At 40.4% G+C, this 15,386-nt stretch overlaps 1 protein-coding gene and 1 non-coding gene across 3 annotated transcripts in view; both read left to right on the top strand.

The window, feature by feature from the left end:
• LOC145343831 (low-density lipoprotein receptor-related protein 5-like) overlaps positions 1-15,386 on the top strand; it is a 190,931-nt gene that overhangs the window by 65,916 nt on the left and 109,629 nt on the right. For both annotated transcript variants that reach the window (XM_080190227.1, XM_080190226.1), the window contains exon 4: positions 8,042-8,238. In XM_080190227.1, the coding sequence (XP_080046353.1) occupies positions 8,042-8,238 (197 nt within the window). The remainder of the gene's footprint in view (positions 1-8,041; positions 8,239-15,386) is intronic.
• Positions 4,489-4,680, top strand: LOC145344586 (U2 spliceosomal RNA). Its single transcript, XR_013886895.1, has one exon. It is a non-coding gene; the product is annotated as a U2 spliceosomal RNA (small nuclear RNA).

Below are 15,386 nucleotides of genomic sequence, written 5' to 3'. Positions count from 1 at the left end.
CATAAATCAGCTGATGTTGTTGACTTGGGTGGAGTGGAATGAAATTCAGCTCACTGTTGGATATCAGCGAGCGACCAGGGAGTCTCCCCAGACAACCAGTCAGCCTATTTAATTATAGTTAATATGAGCCATTTTTAAAAGCCCTTTTACTATGCCTAATTAAAATTACTTTTTCATAGCCTAGGGCAGCACAGTGGCACAATGGCTAGTACTGCTGCCACACAGTGCTAGAGAACTGGGTTCGATTTTGGCTTGGGTCACTGTCTGTGTGGAGTCTGCACATTCTCCCCATGTCTGCATGGGTTTCCTCCGGATGCTCCGGTTTCCTCCCACAGTCTGAAAGATGTGCCGGTTAGATGGATTGGCCATGCTAAATTCTCCCTCAGTTTATCTGAACAGGAGTCAGAGTGTGGCGACTGGGAGATTTTCACAGTAACTTCATTGCAGTGTTAACGTAAGCCCACCTCTGACAGTAATAAATAAACTCTTCTTTAATGAAAACATGAATGCTAGAAGTATATAACAGGTCCACAAGTACATATCAGTATTGGCTGTATACCCATTCTATTTGTATGTCCTGGCGCATCTGCTACATATTTCCAGCAATTATATTTTTAACTAAAGAGCATTTCTAGGCTTTCCAGTTAGTGTAGTAAATATAATTTTGTAATGAGTTTAAGATAAATGATAACAGAAAATGCTGGAAAATCTCAGCAGGTCTGACAGCATATGTGGAGAAAGAACCAAACTCTTGTTTAGAGTCTGGATGATTCTTTGTCAGAGCAATAATTTGCCTTTATTTTATATTAAGATAATGATGGGTGAACATACAATGTGCATGAGGTCTTGAGCAACACATGAAATTGTTCATAGACAACCACAGTTTCAGTACATTCTATTCCTCTTGATCCCACTACCTGTACTCCAAAATGAATTGTGTCAAATCTTGTGTGTTGGCTGGGCAGTTTTCCTTGCAGAAATATACTAATCCACAAAGCTAATGGGGAGCAAAATTAAGTATCTTGCATGTTTTACACATCAGACAATATGCTACATGGTAATTTAGTTAAGGGCTAGACTTTTCTCCATCTTTCTACTTGATATGAAGAAAAAAATTAGTCTGTAATCTGAGCTACTTCATCCCTGCCTTTAACAATGGGCCAGATGGGTTTTCATCTGTGCCTTTAAGTGAGGTGAATAGCCAGAAAAGCCCAAATACTAATAGTTGTGCCTAAAATGGATTTATATGCTGCATGACCTTAACTGTTATTATCAACCTATTCTGCCTGTGTCTATGCATCGTGAAGGAAGGCCGTAAATAAGGGTATTCTGGTTTCTAGGCAACAGCCTGAGTGGAAACACATTTCAAAGGAAACTTCACAATCTTTAGTTTAAATCACTACGTTACTTCATAGTAATCATTTTGAGTAATTTCATTTGTGTCATCATCAAAACTTTGCTGGGCTCAGTATCCTGCTGAACTCATGAGACTTTAATTCTTTAAACCCAGAAATGTGTTAGCAGAGGAGGCTGCTGGAGTGCTAATATTAACACTGCCATCTTTGTGATGTGGGAGACTCCTGTTGCTGGTCGCATAGTTAAGTGTTGCGCGTGAACAGGATTTAATTTGTGATGTCCAATATGCCAGTTGGCGTTCACTATTTGGCTCACACTTGTGGGATAGTCACTTTAGCTATATACCAGCATTGACAACTTCAGATGTCTTGGGCTGGGATTGATGGGCAATAATGTACCTTTCTCAACATTAGAAATCAATAAGCATTTTGAAGAAGCTGCTGATAAGAGGACAAAAATGGCTTTGTGAATTTGAAATGTAATTTATATTAGTCTTTTTGCAAGCTTTTAAAAAGAATTGTATGTCCTTTTGAGTAGTTCAGTATGGAGGAGGAAGAAAGTAGAACTATTTTCAAGGAAAAATTGGCAGAAATTTGTATGTAATATGCATGGATTAATTTTTAGTATATAACTGCTGCCCCTGCCTTACTGAACAGAAATGTTGAGGTCTTATATACAATATGTTTTGTGGGTTTTATTAATGTGTGAATATGTATATTTCATGTACACTTGGTTTGCTCTACAATTTTTGGCTTAAAGTTAGTGCCTCCATAATGTAGATTAAAATTCCAGACTTCTATTTGGAGAACAGATAATTTCAGCAGCAATTGTTTAATTTTTGCAGCTGTAATGAACTTTTTATTGGCCTGCACAAGCCATTTTCAAAACCTTCAAAGATATTTCATGGAATGCACCTCACATCCACAATATTTGAGAGTGCCATCAAAACTAAGTTGCAGATGATCTATTTCTGACTTTTTTGTAAAAAAAATTGCAACTTTTGGTGATTGTTCTTTTCCCAGCAGATGTTGAAAAAAATACATGTTATCCTTTACCTCAGTGGTGACACCTTACCTTTGATTTGGAAGGTCATAGTTCAACACCCCTCTTCAGCACTTGAGCATGTAATCATGGCTTGACACTTCAATGTGGTACTGAGGAGATGCTGCACCATTGGAGGTGCTGCAGGCTTCCAGATGCTCTGTTCGCTCATTAGATGTAAAAGATTCCATGATACCATCATGGAGGGGCAGGAGAACTCTCCCAGTGTCTGACCGTATTTATCTCATAGCCAACACTGAAACAAATTGTGCAATAATTTATATCATTGATTGTGAGAAAGCTTACTGCACAGACTGACTGCTGCATTTCCCTAGAAGACAACGGCAGCTACAGTAAAATAAAATAAGTCAGTGGGCATGATTCTCCAACTATTCATGCCAATGGGATTTTCCCATTCCACTGTAATGAACGGAGATTTGGTTGAGCGCCAAATTCTCCATCCTCTCTGGCGGTGGGACATGAACAGCTGGAGAATTCTGGCCACTGGCTCAGACATGTTTTGGGAATGTTCTGCAGACATGGAAGATGCTGTCTAAATGATTTTTATTTTGCTAAACAGATTATCCTGACAAACTGAATCTTAGATCAGCTCTCAATTTAATTTTAATCTTGGGTTCAGGTGACAATTAACCATCACGTGCATTTGGTATTGTTCCACAAGAGGCCTACTGTTAAAAAGTTTGACTTCCAAATTTGAATAGAAGCATAAGCTTTGAATTTTTTCTCTTCACAAAATATTTCTTTTTCTTGCTGACTGCTAAGTCCTATTGCTATACTTTACGATGATGCCCTTGCCACATAGTAATTGTTAATGCCGGGAGTAAGTGCTGTGTAGTGGAAACTGAAGATTTTCAGCTTCCACCCAAGGTGCGTATAGCATATAGAAAAAACAATCTGAAATGTTAGAACTTACCCATTCGAGGAAAGAGTTAAAGAACGTTGAGTGGTTCAAATAATCTTACATACCATGAAATTGAACATCAATTCTTTTATACAAGTCTTTACAACTCAATGGGCGTTGCCAACTTTTTAACTCGTTCATAAGTAGAAGAATGAGATAATGTTGCTTGATTTTGAATTTTTCAAAATTTGTTTTGTTTTTCAAAATTAAATTCAAAATTATGTACCTCTTATATGTGTGAAGAGAAAGACTGGTGACCTTTCCAGGTCTCAGATAATCTAAGTTGGTTTACTATTTCTTTCTGGCCATGTCAACCATGGCTTGGTTGGTAGAACTTGTGTATCTGTCACAATGTTCTGACTCCAAATTCCTCCTGAGCACAAAAATGAAGATTGGCACTTTTAGTGGTGCAGTCTTTCAGATGAGACATTTAAACCAGGGCCACACCTGCACTCTCAAATGGACATAAAAGACCCTGTAGCACTACTTTGAAGAAAAGCACGGGAGTTATCCCCATTGTCCTGGCAGATATTTGTCCCTCATTCAACATCACAAAGGCAGATTATCTTGTTATTATCACATTGCTGTTCAGGGGAAGCTTCACAAATGCAAATTGGCTGCCACAATTCCTACATTACAACAGTGACTGCACTTCATAAGTATTTGATTGGCTGAAAGCCCTTCAGGATGCCCAGTGGTCACGATGGGCATTATACAAATCAAGTCCTCCTTTCTCTTATTTCTTTCCACTTTCTCTTATTTCTTCCTCTGTCTCATTCTCTAGACTTGCACTCTCTCATTCCCTTTTCCCTTAGTCTCTTAAAGGAAATGAAAATGTCTCAGGAATATTGGAGTGAATGCTTTTCTCAGGGTGAGATACATTATTCAGCCAAACTCTAGAGAAGTTAATTTGTATATTCCATAAAGCATATTGACATGGAATAGTTGATACTAATACCAAACTATCAACTTCACAAACGAACACTTGTCATGATAGAAGCACGTGTCAGGAACATGTGTGTATTTCAATGGAATACTGATTTCCATACTCAAATAACCAATATGCACTGCAGTGTGTAAGTCTCTGTGTTGATGGTGTTAACTTGTAATACTTGATAATTAATATGGAAGGTGTTCCTGTTTTGTGTGTAAGCAAATACATGGGTGCCATCGCTTCTTGGCCTTTTGGCTCAGATCAAGTGTAGTATTAACATGCCGCGCTTGGTTGAAGTCATTAGGTTACATTTCAGCTTCATTTGAAGCAATTTTTTAAAGTGGCATCGCAGCCTTTTGGCTAAGATGCAAATAAGATCAAGCCTTGGAGGAGGAGCTATACCTACTCCAGTCAGCTTGGACCATGTAGATCAAGCCCAAAGCAGGAGGTGAGAGCCCTGTCTTCTCAACTTGGATTGGGAATGTCTCAACTTGTTGAGACTCTGAATTGGACTTGATTGGATTGAATTGGAATAAAAACAAAAAAAAAGTGGGTGCCTTATTATTTTTAACCATCCATTTCTTAAATCTTAATGCATAAAGACATGACTCATTAAATATCATAGTGTGCGCTTTGTTGATTTAAAAGGCTATGTTTGCCACTCTTGAGAGCACTTGAGATATTATCTCAAATTATGGGTAGGTTATTGCAGCTAAATTGGTAATCATAAATAAATTGAATCCATCTATACAATTCTGTTAAAGCATTGTTTGCTAGATTAAAGACCACAGGCATATAAAAACAATGTAGAAATTCAGGGCTGAGATTTGTAAGAAAAAAAAAGACAGGTAAAATTCTCTGTGTACAAACTTCATTCTTCAGTGTGGAAAGGTTCCTGTAGAGACCAACAACTTCTGAAAAGAGATGAATTTCCCAGCAACTGGTGGAAAGATCCAAAGGACATGTTTTCACATTTTAAGACATTTACTGTGACAAACAAACTAAAATCAACATAGACCAAATATTACTTAACAGGCAACTACTATACCAAACTTAGAACCTGTTTTGCTGTGCATTACACCTGCCTGATTTGTACAATTACAGGGAGATTTCCTGTGTAGCAACATACTGTCCAGAGGGCTCACACTAGGTCAAAACTTCCAGTATCCTTCAAAATCATTCCATTCAGCCAAGATTTTTACATTATTTCAAACAATGTGGGCATCACTGGCTGGACCAGCATCTTTTTATTGCCCATACCTAATTGCCCTTGAGAAGGTTCTGGTGAGCTGCATTCTTGAACAGCTGCAATCTTTGTGGTGTCAGTACATCTAAAATGTTCTTAGAATTTTCTAGATCCAGTTTTCACCAGCCAGGCTCACTGAGCTATGACCTATTATTTAAAGCTCCATTGGTGTTTTCTCTCCTTCCTTTTGAAGAGTAAACAAACTCTTTCTTTTAACGTAGAACAGTTCTTCCATTTGTCCACAACAGATTCTTTCGTTCTTTTTGCCTCAAAAAGTTGTGTGAGATGCTGAGTAAAGATCTGAAAATTGTTGCTTGAGGTCTCTGTTTGAGTTTCTCCCCATGGCAACCAGATCGCTCAGGCATGTCTTCAAACTGGGCATTTCTGGAATACTCCATTTTGCCTTAAGTTAAAGGGGACATGCTAAAATATAACCACCTTGTACAATTCAACTTCATAATGAGCAAAATACAAATGTTTTCACAAGCTTGTGTGTAGATGAGAGCTGCAAAGAGTGTGGAAAAGAATAGGCGATACAGTACAACCATGAAGATCAGGCATACAGACTGTCAACATTAACTCTGTTTCTCTCTCAACCAATGCCGTCAGATCTGCTGAGTATTTCCAACATTTTATCTTTTTATTATAGGCAATACAATACCCAGATGTAAAAACAGACTATCTGAAGTACTGTCTTTTAAATGATATTTGGGCTGAATCTTACCTGAAGATGCATTCTCACAGTTGCAAGCCTGCCCATGCTTTGCTGGCTCAGCCTACAGTACTTTAACAGCCATGCACAGCGCCTTTATTTGATTTGAGATGGGTTTTTGTCTCTATCAGAGAATAAGTCACACCTCAAGAGAGCTACTGGCCAATGAGATTGGCACACTGCACCTAGCTAGAAGGCTCGTCAGATTTTAATGGGCAGCATAGACACTTGGTGCATTTTACCCATCATGGGTAAAGTACCAGCAGCAGCAGGAGGCGCCCTTAAGTTATTATTAATTGGTCACTTAAAAGTCTCAGTTGAACCACAGGCAAGCAAGCCATGCAGTGTCTGCCCTGCCACAAATAAAATACCCATGAAATAAGGTGGATGTAATAACAGTATTTGAAGATGAACAGTGGAACTTTCACTGTGACCTTGTCAGTATTTATCCCCAACTATCAGCAGTAAAACCCATCGTTAGATCTTTTATCTCATTGCCATTTGTGGGAACTCGCTGAACACTCTTTGAATGCGGCTTTTGCTTAATACAACAATGTCTGCATTTCTGCCATTATTCATTGGTTCTGAAGCACTTTGAGATGTCCTGAAATGAATGTCCAGAAATGTGCTACGTAAATGAAAATTCATTTGTTCCTTTAGCTGTTGTGAAATGTTGTTTGTTACGTACACCATTTTAATTCTTTCTATTGAAGTGATCAGTTTGCAAAATATAAACATATCTTTGTCTAAATAGATTCACATGAACACTTAAATGACCTGTATTGCAAGCTTTTGTCTTAATTTCTTTTGTGCAGTTTTTATTTATATTGTACTCAGAAAATGTTTTTTTTCAAACAATGCCCAGAATTTTACACCTCTACTCAGTTGTCAAGACTGGAATTCTATGCCTTCACAAAAAAATGTTCTTTTGTACCTTTTTCTGTCTCCATTCACCACCACCCCCCCATCAGAATTTAATTCATTTATTATTACCTTAAGGCATTGAATATTTACAATCAATCCTCTTATTGGCTTCCCAACTTGTTTCATACACCAATTATTGTGAACTCTGTTGTCCATGCTTCTCACGCAAAGTTAGATAGAATAAAATCTCTACAGTGCAGAAGGAGGCCATTCGGACCATTAAGAATCCTACACAGGCCCCACTCCCATAACCCCACACATTTACCCTGCTAATTTCCCTGACACTAGAGTCAATTTAGCATGGCCAGTCAACCTAACCCTTTGGACTGTGGGAAGAAACTGGAGTACTAGAGGAAACCCACATAGACATGGGGAGAATGTGCAAACTCCACAGAAAGTGACTCGAGGCCAGAATTGAATCCAGGTCCCTGGTGCTGTGAGGCAGCAGTGCTTACCACTGTGCCACCATGCCACCCATTCAAATTGTTCCTGTTTTCAAGTTGCACGTGCACTCTTGGCATATGAGATGCAAGTTTCTTATCCTAGATTTCTAATCTCTTCATAGTCTTACCTCGCTTTTTAAGCAATTTTCTCCAGCCACCTACTCCAATTCACATCTCTGCTTCTTCTGTACCAGATTTCAGTCTATCGTTCAAACCTTCCACTTCACGCAAGACTATTCTTTGGAAATTATTAATCTTTGCTATCCCTCTTCAAAACTTATCTCTTCACTCTGGCCTCCCTGAAATTTTTTTCACCTCTTTGGTTTTTCTTCAGAAAAGTGTCCTTTTTTTATGTGACCGGTGATATAAAAATGCAACTTGTTTCTGTGCTTTAACAGGAAAAATTGTATGTTATTCTTATTGCTTCTTTGTTTGAATTGCTTTATTTTGTTTTCTTCAACAGGCAAAAAGTTGTACAAGGTACTCTGACTCATCCATTTGCCCTTACATTATACGGCGAAACGTTATACTGGACAGATTGGCAAACCCGCTCAATCCATGCTTGTAACAAGAGGACTGGGGCAGATAAAAGGGAGATACTTGTCAGTATTTACTCTCCCATGGATATCCAAGTCTTCAGTCAGGAGAGGCAGCCACACAGTAAGTTTGGGGGATGGTCATCAAGGTTAAAAGATTAATATCTAAAATACTTACTTTAATGAAATGTTTTGATCAGTGTCACTATTTATGATTTAACAAACAGAACAAATTATTATCAAATCTCTTCAATTTTCATACACTGCAGTTACCTTTGCAATATTCTTTAAACAACCCAAAGCTGGAATCATGGCCCAGTGCAGTCACATGCAACCCTGGTCCAAACAAGTCTGTGGAAATGTTTTAATTTGGATTGCAGGCGGTTATCAAATCATAATGTTATTTATCATGTAATGATTTAATGTTGCATGTAAAGCTCTTGATATACAACTAAATATCTAAAATTGGAACACAGTAGTTCCTCATTTAACTTTATAGTTGTGTTCCTGAGAATGAGATCTTGGTGGTAAGTTGGTATCTTTTATCATTGCTTTGCTACTGCTGGCAGAAGTATACATAATGCCATAACTGGAGTTAACCTCAACTCTAGCATGAAGATGGTACTTGTTCCTCTGACTTGAAGACTCACCAAAAGAGAAGGTTAATCCTTGCAGCACTGAATGCAAAACCCTCCTGCCAACAATTGTAAAAATGGGCAGCATGTTTACCCATATATGGAAGCAGGAACAGAGGTAGGCAGACGTGTAACTTTACAACAACAATGACATATCAGTTTGACAATACCAAATTGCCCTTCAGGCTATTATCCAGAGCTGGGATTGAAGGCAGAAGGTAAGGAAAAGGCTAACTAAAGCTAATTCTCAGAAATTTGGCCTCTATGTCCCCCAGCAGCAGGGGCAGTCCAGCTGCCAGTAGGCGGCCTTCCAGCAGCAGACCTGGGAGGGATCAAGGCTACAGGCTTTGAGACTCTCTGTCAAGCTGGCTCTGCAGCTGTGTCCATTTTTTTAATTCCAAAACCTGGAAAGTCGCTGAGAGGGCCTCTGGAGTTGGCACTGGCAAGTGCAAGACCATCTGCACTGGAGGTGCAGAAGGTCTTCCAGCTGTAAAAGTCCATCCACCATACTCAATTGTTAAGCAAGTGTGCCCTCTGGCTACTATTTGGCCAATTCAAAAAAAAATCACAGCCAGGTGATGCAGTTCAGGGCTGGCATCATCATTTGACCACAGGGTTGGGATCCCAATGCAAATATCCCCAATCCTGCCCTTTGTTCCAAAATGTGACTGAGAAACAGTTTGGCTGGCACAGTTGTTTGTGTTGCTTCTTGCAGTCTGGATTCTGCTTCACAAATGAATGGCCTTAATACATTGAGGATCCACATAAACACAAGGAAGGCGCCAGGAGACTCAAGTGGAGGCCATTTAGCATGCTCCCCGTTGGGCGCCACAGCCTCTGGGCGCCTCCGAATTTTTGGAACGGTCAGCTCTTGCCAATTTCTGGCATGGTGCTGTATAAATTATGTAAATTCTGATTTTAATATGTTTAACATATGGTTAGCGTCCCGGGACTGAAGTCTCTAGGTCTGCTAAAGTCTTCGCCTGTGCCAGAAGTGTTTCACTCCAGCAGGGTTTACAATAGCTCCCCACTTGCGGGGAGCTGGCGGCCTGACCCTGCTGGAGTGAAGGGGAGGCCATGGAGGCCCAGATATTGGGCAGCGCTGAGGGAGCGGGGCTTCTGGGAAGTGTGATCGGTCAGGGTGGGAGGGTCCCACTATTGCTCTGCACTTGGGCTGGGTGACAAAAGGAGGGAGGCCAGTAATTGGGGTAGAGGGAGGGGGTTGTTCAGGGTGGTGGGGGGAGTCAGAACTGCGGAAGATTGGCACATGCGCAAAGGCCTGTTCAGCACCATGCTGCAGGCCTCTTCAGCAGGGATAGGCCCCATCCCTAGATTTTCAGCACAATTTACACTAGTGCACTCTGTAGTGCACAGAGTGTGGGAGATTCATTTTGAAAATCCCACTGAAAAAAACAGTGGTATTTACTCCAGTCTTTATGTGAATTCGACACTTCGATTTTTTTGGGGGGGAGAATCGCCCCCAACATAGAGCATTTCGGCTATGGTTGAAAAATTCTCAAAGGGAAACTATTTTTGGCAGCATTATTCCTTTGACGCTGTAATGGTCCCAATTTTGAGAATACTAATGGTGTTTTAACATTGCTTTCTTTGTAAGATCTCTTCCTTGTGCTCAGTGAAGCACTGACTACAAAATGTCAGAATCCATTAGATTCCATAAAGCCTGATGCTAATGGGGTGAAATGTCAGCATGTCATGACTCGGAAGTATATAGGCTCAGCAGGACTTCTTATACCAACACTGTGCAGAACATCTGCTGCACTTGCTGTGTCGGTTCACAGTACTTGTTTTGTGGTTAAATACATTGTGTGCAACACTTCTGAGTTTTGGAATCATGGCTGCAGGATCTTGGTAGTGAGGTTATTTTGTAAACTTTCTGTCTCCACTTGATGTCTATTTATTTTCACTTTGCTGTCGGAGAGAGTCAGGGAAACATTTAGAATCTATAGATTTTTCAACTGAACCGCAGGTAAGATTGAAAAGAATGAGATTTAACATGAATGGGCACAACAGGTTGAGAAAATATCATACCTTAAAATATACTTATTTTACCACAACATTCAAAAGATTAAAAAAAAAGCCTAGAACTGCTAGTACTCCAGCCTCTGCATTCTTCCCCCTCTTAAGAAAACTGCATTAAAAGACTGAATCAGAGAAAACTATTTTGTCCATTGAGTTGAAAAAAAGGTCATATGCTAAACATCTATGTTGATTCTGGGGCAGTAAGTTGGCACCTCATTATTTCCTTTCTAACTTTTTCCAATCTCAGGAAATTGTACATAGCATTAAAAAAAAATCAGATCAAGATTAAATGTAATGACGAGGCACCTTTTTTCTGTGGTGAAGATAAGCGATAGCTGAATCTGGGCATCATATTGCTGTCTCTTTTAAGCAGTAACTTTAAGAATTTTTGGAGTAATAGTGAAAGGGTGGGGAAATCAGACTTCTGAAGTATTGGTCTGGTTCTGAGGCAGGTGGGACCTGTATAAGCTGGATGGGTTACAGCTGAACAGGACTAGGACTGATATTCTTGCGGTGCTGATTTGCTAGTGCTGTTGGCGTGGATTTAAAGTAGCTTGTCAGGAGGATGGGAACCCTCAGTTGTGGCTCAAATTGGAAGAAAGCAAAGCTGGTAACAGGAAATAATAGTGGGACCAGAAGGCAAGAAAAACAAAGCATTCAGTTTACAAAAAATGCAGAATGATGAGTAGGAATAAATGGGTCATTCTTACATCGGCAGACTGTGGCTAGTGGGTAGCTGCAAGGGCCAGTACTTGGGTCTCAGCTGTCCACAATATATATCAATTATTTGGATGCGAGGACCAAAAGTAATATTTTCAAGTTCACAGATAACACACATTCCCACCTAGCTTTGTATTATGAGGAAGATGTAAAGTACCTACAGGAGGATTTGGACCAACTCAGTGAGTGGGCAAGAACATGGCAAATGAAATATCGTGTGAAAAAAATGTGAAGTAATTCACTTTGGTAAAAAGAACAGATGTGCAGAATATTTCCTAAAAGTTAAGAAATTTGGAAATGTAGATGTACAAAGGACCTGGGTGTCCTTGTCCATAAGTCACTGAAGGCTAACGTGCAGCTGCAGCAAGCTCTTAGGAAGGCTAATGGAATGTTAGCCCATATTGCAAGAAGTTTTGAATACAGGAGGTAATGAGGTCTTGCTTCAGCTTGGTTAGACTGCACCTGGAATACTGTGTGCAGTTTTGGTCCCCTTGCACTGGAAGGGATATTATTGCCATAGAGGGAGTGCAACAGAAGTTCACCAGACCGGAAATGGCTTGACTGTCTTATGAAGAGAGTTGGGCAAACTGGGCTCGTATTCTCGAGAGCTTCGAAGAATGAGAGGTGATCTCATTGGAACCTACAAGATACTTAAAGGAATAGACAAGGTAGATGCAGATAAGACTCCCTTTGTTTGGGGAGTCTAGAACCAGAGGCCACAATTTCAAAATAAGGGGGATGTCACTTAGCACCGAGATTATGAGAAATTTCTTTACACAGAGGGTTGTGAATCTTTGCAATTTTCTACCCCAGATGGTGTGGAAGCTCAGACATTGTGTATGTTTAAGGTGGAGATTGATAGATTCCTGATTAACAGGAACGTCAATGTTATGGGGATAGTGTGGGTAAAAGGCATTGAAATGCCTGATCAGCCACCATTGTATTGAATGGTGGGGCAGGCTCAATGGGCTGAATGGCCTACTCCTCTTCCCGTGTTCCCATTTAGCTTCTTGTGGAAAACAGCCTATTTCCTTCACAAGAGTAGTAAAGTGCATTCAAAGATACAACGCTGAAAAAAAAGGCAACGCGAGTTGTGGCACAAATTTGCAAGTACTGTACTTGTTTGTTTGTCGAATTTTCAAAGAGAAGTGCTCAAGGGTATAAATTGTTTTCTTTAAGGCTTTCATTGTCAGTAATCCAGTACAAAAATATTTGAGTGCGATTTCAAGAAAAAATTCCCTGTACAAAAAAATTGCTTATTTTCTTTTAATGTTGCTAATCAGTAATTCGGCTTTTATGATGTATTATACAACGGGTTATCAGCCTCCTGGCAGGACATAAATGAGAGAACTCACTAGTATAATGATCAGCATGGCAGAGTTGCCGTAGGCCTCATTCATCAAGCCCCTATCGCTCCTGAAAGCTAGCTTGTTGATTTAAGAATGACTCAGAACACAAGATGGTGCGGCTCAACGTAACTAATCAGTAGCCTTGAATGTGCTGGTGTGTCCCTTAGAGGTCAGGTTTGTAAACCTGTGAGCCTCTGAAGAAGAGATGGAGGGAACTATGACCAACATATACAGCAACAGATGCAAAGAATCAGAATGGACTGTCAGATACATCAGTTACTGGTACTGCATTTCAAGAGCATGCATTGTGCTGATTATGTTCCTTTCAGTTGACAAAATGCCTTGTCTAGCTAGCCGTTTATACTCCAGTGGCAATGAAAACACATAACAAGACCCACCAGCAGCAGCTTAAATACCTTTCACTTCCCAAGAACAGCATTACTAATTTCCTCTTCCCCAATCATTTTCCTCCCGTCCACCTCAAAACCAAAATGAATGAAATAGAGTTTGCTCTATTTCTAATAGGTAAAATAAATTAACTAATCTTCTGTATGTAGACGTTAAATAAGCATTCAGAACGTGTTTTGGAAAGCTTAATGTGTTATTAAGTGCATTTAGTTAATTTATAAACTCTCTAACTTTTCACTTAAGTTTAGATCTGGCATATTCAAAAATTTCTATAACACCTTTCACAACCTCAGGACATCCCAAAAAATACAGCAGCTGTTGGAAATCTGAAATTAACTGCAAGATGCTGGAAATGTGCAGCAAGTCTGGAGAGAAACCGAGATAAAGTGCGGAAACTGATGGGGACGAGAGCTAGACAAGGCATTTTTAGTTGGCCACAGTTAGGAAAGCTGGCAAGACCCCATGTCACCTCTTTTTGGGAAGGCTTGCCACATTTTCTGTGCCTCCAGTATTTAACAGGTCAGCGGTGGGCCTTCCCTGCAGGATCAAGAACCATGGGGGCTGATGTCCTGTCTGCTGAGAGCAGCTGGCCTCTTTTATGCTCAGCGTCGCCACTGGAGAACTGATGGCTATTGCTGGTATTACACCTGACCAAGTCCTCATGTCAAGTAGTGACCCAAGTATAGGTGAGTAATGGTGGGGAAGGGGGTTGTAACAGGGCATGGTAAGAGGGTCAGCAGCAAGGGCAGAGGGGTTGATCCTAGCAGGCCCCTATTCCCCAATGCCAGGCGCTTTGGTCAGAAACTGAGTGCCTTTGACCCAACTCCTAGGAAGCCCTCTACCGGAGATGTATTACTTGGCAAATTAAGGGCCTCAATTGAAGTTAGGACAGGAAGACCTTCTCCAGACCATCCCATGGTGGACCTAATTGGGTTGAAGCCATGAAGGTAATGGGGACCTGATCTCCCGCCTCTTGCCTGATTAAATGCCCCACTCTCCCAACCCTCCCCAACTCCACAAAATTTGCGATAGGGAAGGCACAAGATTCCACCCACAGGTTCAGATTGTTGCCAAAATGACTGGACTTTTAAACCTGGTGATGGAAAATGTATGTGGGATGATGAGGATGTAAAATCCTGCAGGCAGCCTTTCCACTGCCTACTCCCCCCATCACTGCCCTCACCACAATTTTACCAGTCGTTTACGGGCTTAATTCTGCCACCACCACCACCAGGATTTCAAGGGTGACAGGAGAGGCCAGTGCCAAGCAGCCAGCCCAGCAGGTTAGGCATTTTGCACAGGAAGGAAGTGAGTATTACAGAATGCGTGTGTTGTATGTACACTTATCTTATTCTCCTGTGGTATTGCATGGGCGGTTGTGATTGAGACCAAATGTAGCCTTCAGAGAAAGCAGGTTAAATTGTGGGAGATAATTAGACCGTGCAACAAATCATATTTCCTGTGTTTTAATATTATAGTTGGTTGTGTATTATTGCAGTTAAACTTGAGGTTATTGGGAAGCAGAATAAAGGTTTCGCTAGTGAAGGCTGTGTAGCTTGAAGCCAGAAGACTGAATTGTACCATCACTGGTGGGAGCGTGCAATTATTGTGTGACAAATTTAAATAGGCAGTTTCTATTACATATCATCAGCCTAATTAGCTAGAAGGTACACTTTGTATGCTGCAACTGATTTGATCCTAAATTTATGAACATGGGACCCCAATTTCGACATCGGAAACAGGAAAGTGCTTTAACCACCTGGTTTGCTAGTCTAGTAACATATTCACTAAGTTACCATTGCTCCTCATAGTTTATGATTCCTATGTGTGTATGTATTCATAATGGCACTCCAGTTGCTGAGAAATTAGATTCTGTTTTGTGATTGAGCTGTACAATTGTAACATGGCCTTTTTTTAAGCTATGTGTACAGTAGATCAGTAAACTTCAGGCTAGTTCAGTGTACAGGTCTCGGTATATAAACTCTGAAGAGTTACTAACTGTGATCATAGCGTGAAGAAAATGTTCTCTGCCTCCCCTTGTGGTTTTCAGCAAAGCTAAAAATCGTGTGGTCAGTGTAAGTGCCTTGTCCAAATCTCCTCCTGCGGTTTTACAGCAAGCA

The sequence above is a fragment of the Carcharhinus amblyrhynchos genome, chromosome 6 (genome assembly GCF_965287045.1).
Source record: "Carcharhinus amblyrhynchos chromosome 6, sCarAmb.v2.hapA, whole genome shotgun sequence".
Classification (NCBI taxonomy): domain Eukaryota; kingdom Metazoa; phylum Chordata; class Chondrichthyes; order Carcharhiniformes; family Carcharhinidae; genus Carcharhinus; species Carcharhinus amblyrhynchos.
This window is presented reverse-complemented; position numbering and strand designations above follow the sequence as displayed.